Here is a 4388-nt window from a genome sequence, read left to right as displayed (position 1 = left end):
TATATGGACGCCTACACCACCCATATGAGCCTCTACACCTCGGACGACGCCGTCTTGTGCCGAGTGTTCCCCACATCCTTGAAGGGTGCGGCCCTTAGTTGGTTCACCAAGCTCTCACCCAACTCCATAGACAGCTTTGTCACGCTCGTCGCAAAGTTCGAAACACAGTTCGCAACCAGCCGGCCGCACCATCTGACCTCAATCGCCCTGGTAGGCATCCGCCAGGAGAAGGGAGAGTCGCTGAGAGCCTTCGTGGATAGGTTCAGTAAAGTAGCGATGAGCATCCGAAATCTGAGTCCGGACGTCGCCATGCACCACATGCTGACAGCCCTGCGCCCGGGGCCCTTTGCCGACAACCTATGCATGCAGCCGGCCAACAGCCTGGACGAGCTGAGAAAGAGAGCCGCTAAGTACATGCAGCTGGAGGAACTAAGAGAGTTCCGCAACCAGGCCCGTGCCGAGGCCGGCGGAGAGAGGAAGGAAGAAAAGGACCGCCAGGCGCGGCCGACACAGAGAACTGATCGGCGACGGGAGAATCGAGACCGACCGATTCGATTCTCGAGATACACGCCATTGACGGCTGAGAGAGGGAGGATCTTGGACGAGGCCCTCAGCGCCGAGTTGATCCCTCCCCCAAGGAAGGTGGCCAGCCCAAATAATGCCGACCGGAGGAAGCAGTGTCGGTACCACCAAAACACCGGACACTCGACCGACGAGTGTCAGGCCCTTAAGGACAAGATCGAGGAACTTATCCAGGCTGGGCATCTCCGCCGTTATCGAGGAACTTATCATGCACACCGCGCTAAAAAAGAATGTCGACATGTTCGCATGGACGCCGGCCGACATGCCGGAAGTAAGCCCGGACGTCATCACCCATCGGTTGTCCATATTCAAGGAGGCCCGTCCGATCTCCCAAAAGAAGAGGGACTTGGGCGACGAAAAACGACTCGCGGCGAAGGAGGAGGCCGGCAAGCTCCTGTCGGCCGGATTCATAAGGGAGGCCCGATACACGACATGGCTGGCCAACGTCGTCATGGTTACCAAGCCTAACGGTAACTGGAGGATGTGCGTCGACTACAGAAACATCAACAGTGCATGCCCGAAGGACACCTACCCCCTCCCGAACATTGACCGCCTGGTGGATGGGGCGGCCGACCACAAAATTATGAGCTTCCTGGACGCTTACTCTGGCTATAACCAGATAAGCATGCACCCGCGGGACAAGGAGAAGACGGCCTTCATGACGGCCGATGCCAACTACTACTATGAGGTCATGCCGTTCGGCCTCAAGAACGCCGGGGCGACCTACCAGCGTCTCATGGACAAAGTTTTCAAGGGTCTGATAGGCCGGGCGGTAGAAGTCTATGTGGACGACATAGTCGTGAAATCTGACTCGTTCGAGCAACATCTGAAGGATCTGGACGAGGTCTTCAAGGCTCTAAGGGGAGTCAACATGAAACTCAACCCCGAAATATGTACTTTCGGGGTGGAGGGAGGAAAGTTCCTAGGCTTCATGCTCACCCACCGAGGGATAGAGGCCAACCCCGACAAATGTCAGGCCATACTCAACATGAGAAGCCCGAACACCGTGAAAGAGGTACAACAACTCCTTGGGCGGCTGACCGCCCTCTCTCGATTTGTCCCCCGCCTGGCCGAGAGGACGAGGCCGATCGTTCAGCTGCACCGAAAAGGCAAAAAATTCATCTGGGACGACCAATGCGAGGAAATCTTCAAAAAATTCAAGGAGTTCCTCACATCCCCCGCCGTCATCCAGAAGCCGAGACCCGACGTCCCAATCCTGGTATATCTAGCAGTCTCGGAAGAAGCAGTCAGCGCTGCCCTAATGCAGGAAGCCGAGGGCGAGGAGCGACCCATATACTTTGTCAGCCGAACCCTCCACTCGGTCGAGACCCGATATCAAATGATTGAGAAGGTGGCTCTCGCACTCCTCCTCACGGCAAGACGGATGCGTCCCTACTTCCAAAATCACTCCATAACTGTAAGAACCGACTACCCTATTTTTAAAATTTTATCTAAACCGAACCTTGTAGGGAGGATGATAGGATGTCGGTCGAACTCTCCGAGTTCGACATACGTTATGAGCCGAGGGGTGCCATCAAGTCTCAATGCTTGGCCGACTTCTCGGCCGAGCTGACACCACTGCCCACCCTCTCAGGCGATTGGACTCTCTACGTGGACGGCTCCTCAAATAAAACAGCCTGTGGAGCGGGAGTCGTCCTGGAGGGGCCGGGCGACCTCCTCTTGGAACAAGCCCTCCAGTTCGGATTTCGGGCGACCAACAATCAAGCCGAATACGAAGCCCTGCTGGCCGGGCTGAACCTAGCCTATGACATGAGAGCGCGCGAGGTCACATGCAAAAGCGACTCCCAGGTGATGGTCGGCCAAATCAATGGAGGTTTCGAGGTTAAAGAACCTTTGCTGCAGCAATACTACCACGCGGCCAAAAACAGTATCGTCCGCTTCAACAAAGCACCCTTGCAACACATACCGAGGGAGGACAACAAGAGGGCCGACATCCTGTCCAAGCTCTCGGTCACCAAGAAGAAGAGCCATCAGAGATCGGTCATACAAATATGGCTGAGACACCCGAGTGTGACGGAGGCCGAGGCCGAGTGTCTAGCTGTAGAAGAAGAAGAGGCTGAGGCCGACAATTGGATGACACCCGTCATCCGATACCTGACGGACGGCACGTGCACGGCCAACCAAGAGAAGGTGATGAAGCAACAATGCGCCCGGTACACCATGATCAACAAAGATTTGTATCGGAGAGGCTACTCAACCCCCTGCTAAAATGCATAACCAGCAAAAGGGTCGAGTACATCCTGGCCGAAATCCACGAAGGAGTCTGCGGAAATCACGCCGGGGCGAGGACTATGGCCGCCAAGATCTTGAGAGCCGGCTACTACTGGCCGACCGTACAGGGCGACTGTGCTGAATACGTAAAGAAATGTGCCAAGTGCCAAGAATTCGGCCCCCTCCTCCACACCAGGCCGGAAGAACTACACAGTATCATCTCCCCGTGGCCGTTCGCCATGTGGGGGATGGACATTATTGGTCCATTCTCCCCAGGGAAGGGGCAGACCAAATTCCTCCTGGTGGGAGTGGACTACTTCACCAAATGGATCGAGGCCGAGCCCCTCGCCTCCATCTCGGCGAAGAATGTACAAAACTTTGTATGGAGGAGCATAGTCTGCCGATTCGGCGTCCCGCACACAATAATAACTGACAATGGCCGACAGTTCATCGACCGAGGCCTACAGTCCTTCTATGACGACCTCGGCATCAAGTCCATCACGGCCTCGGTGGAGCACCCACAAACCAATGGGCAGGCCGAGGCCGCCAACAAGGTCATACTCAACAAACTGAAAAAGCGTTTGGGTAAAGCAAAGGGCCGATGGACCGAGGAGCTGATCGAGGTACTTTGGGCGTACAGGTGCACCCCCCAAACTACCACACAGGAGACACCCTACAGCCTGACGTACGGAACCGAGGCAATGATCCCAGTTGAGGTGGCCGAGCCCACCATACGACGGCAGATGTTCGATCTCACCCTAAACGAGGAAAGCCTAGCGGTCAACCTCGACCTGGTAAGTGAGATGCGTGACAAAAGCAAGATTCGGGAGGCTGCCTGCAAAGCCCGGGCGTCCAGACGGTACAACACCAAAGTCCGGCCGAGATGTTTCCAGAAGGGTGATCTCGTCTAGAGAATGCGTAGCGACGCCAGAAAAAATGAAGGGAAATTCTCATCCAACTGGGAGGGGCCTTTCCGAATCCAAGAAGTCGCACAAGGAGGAGCCTATCATCTAGAATGGCTTTCAGGAAAAATTGTACCGAGGACGTGGAATGCCACGCACCTCAAGTTCTATTACAGCTAAAATCAATAAAAATACTCACTCTTTCCTCACCTAACCAGGGAGGTTTTAACGAGGCGTTTTCATCAAAGTGTTAGAAATATTCTACCGAACGCCCACTTGCTCGATTAACATCGCAAGTGCCGGCCCACCGAACGCCCACTTGCTCGGTTAACATCGTAAGTGCCGGCCCATCGAACGCCCACTTGCTCGGTTAACATCGCAAGTGCCGGCCCACCGAAGGCCCACTTGCTCGAATAACATCGCAAGTGTCGGCCTGCCGATCGCCCACATTTTACGCGCTCGAATCCAACATTCGCTAATAGTGGCCGATCGCCCACATTTTACGCGCTCGAATCCAACATGCGCTAATAGTGGCCGATCGCCCACATTTCACGCGCTCGAATCCAACATTCGCTAATAGTGGCCGGTCGCCCACATTTCACGTGCTCGAATCCAACATTCACAAATAGTGGCTGATCGCCCATATTTTACTTGCTCGAATTTAACATTCGC

General features: G+C 55.0%; 1 protein-coding gene across 1 annotated transcript; it reads left to right on the top strand.

Annotated features, from left to right (window-relative positions):
- The first annotated feature begins 276 nt into the window (after positions 1–276).
- On the top strand, positions 277–2811 carry LOC137825402 (uncharacterized). The gene is made up of 3 exons (XM_068631074.1): positions 277–822; positions 1202–1500; positions 2052–2811. The coding sequence occupies exons 1-3, from the start codon at positions 277–279 to the stop codon at positions 2809–2811; spliced, it is 1605 nt and encodes a 534-aa protein (XP_068487175.1).
- The last annotated feature ends 1577 nt before the right edge of the window (positions 2812–4388 follow it).

Source organism: Phaseolus vulgaris, chromosome 8 (genome assembly GCF_000499845.2).
Source record: "Phaseolus vulgaris cultivar G19833 chromosome 8, P. vulgaris v2.0, whole genome shotgun sequence".
Taxonomy (NCBI): Eukaryota; Viridiplantae; Streptophyta; class Magnoliopsida; order Fabales; family Fabaceae; genus Phaseolus; species Phaseolus vulgaris.
Note: the sequence above shows the minus strand (reverse complement) of the source record. Positions and strands in the feature narration are given on the sequence as shown.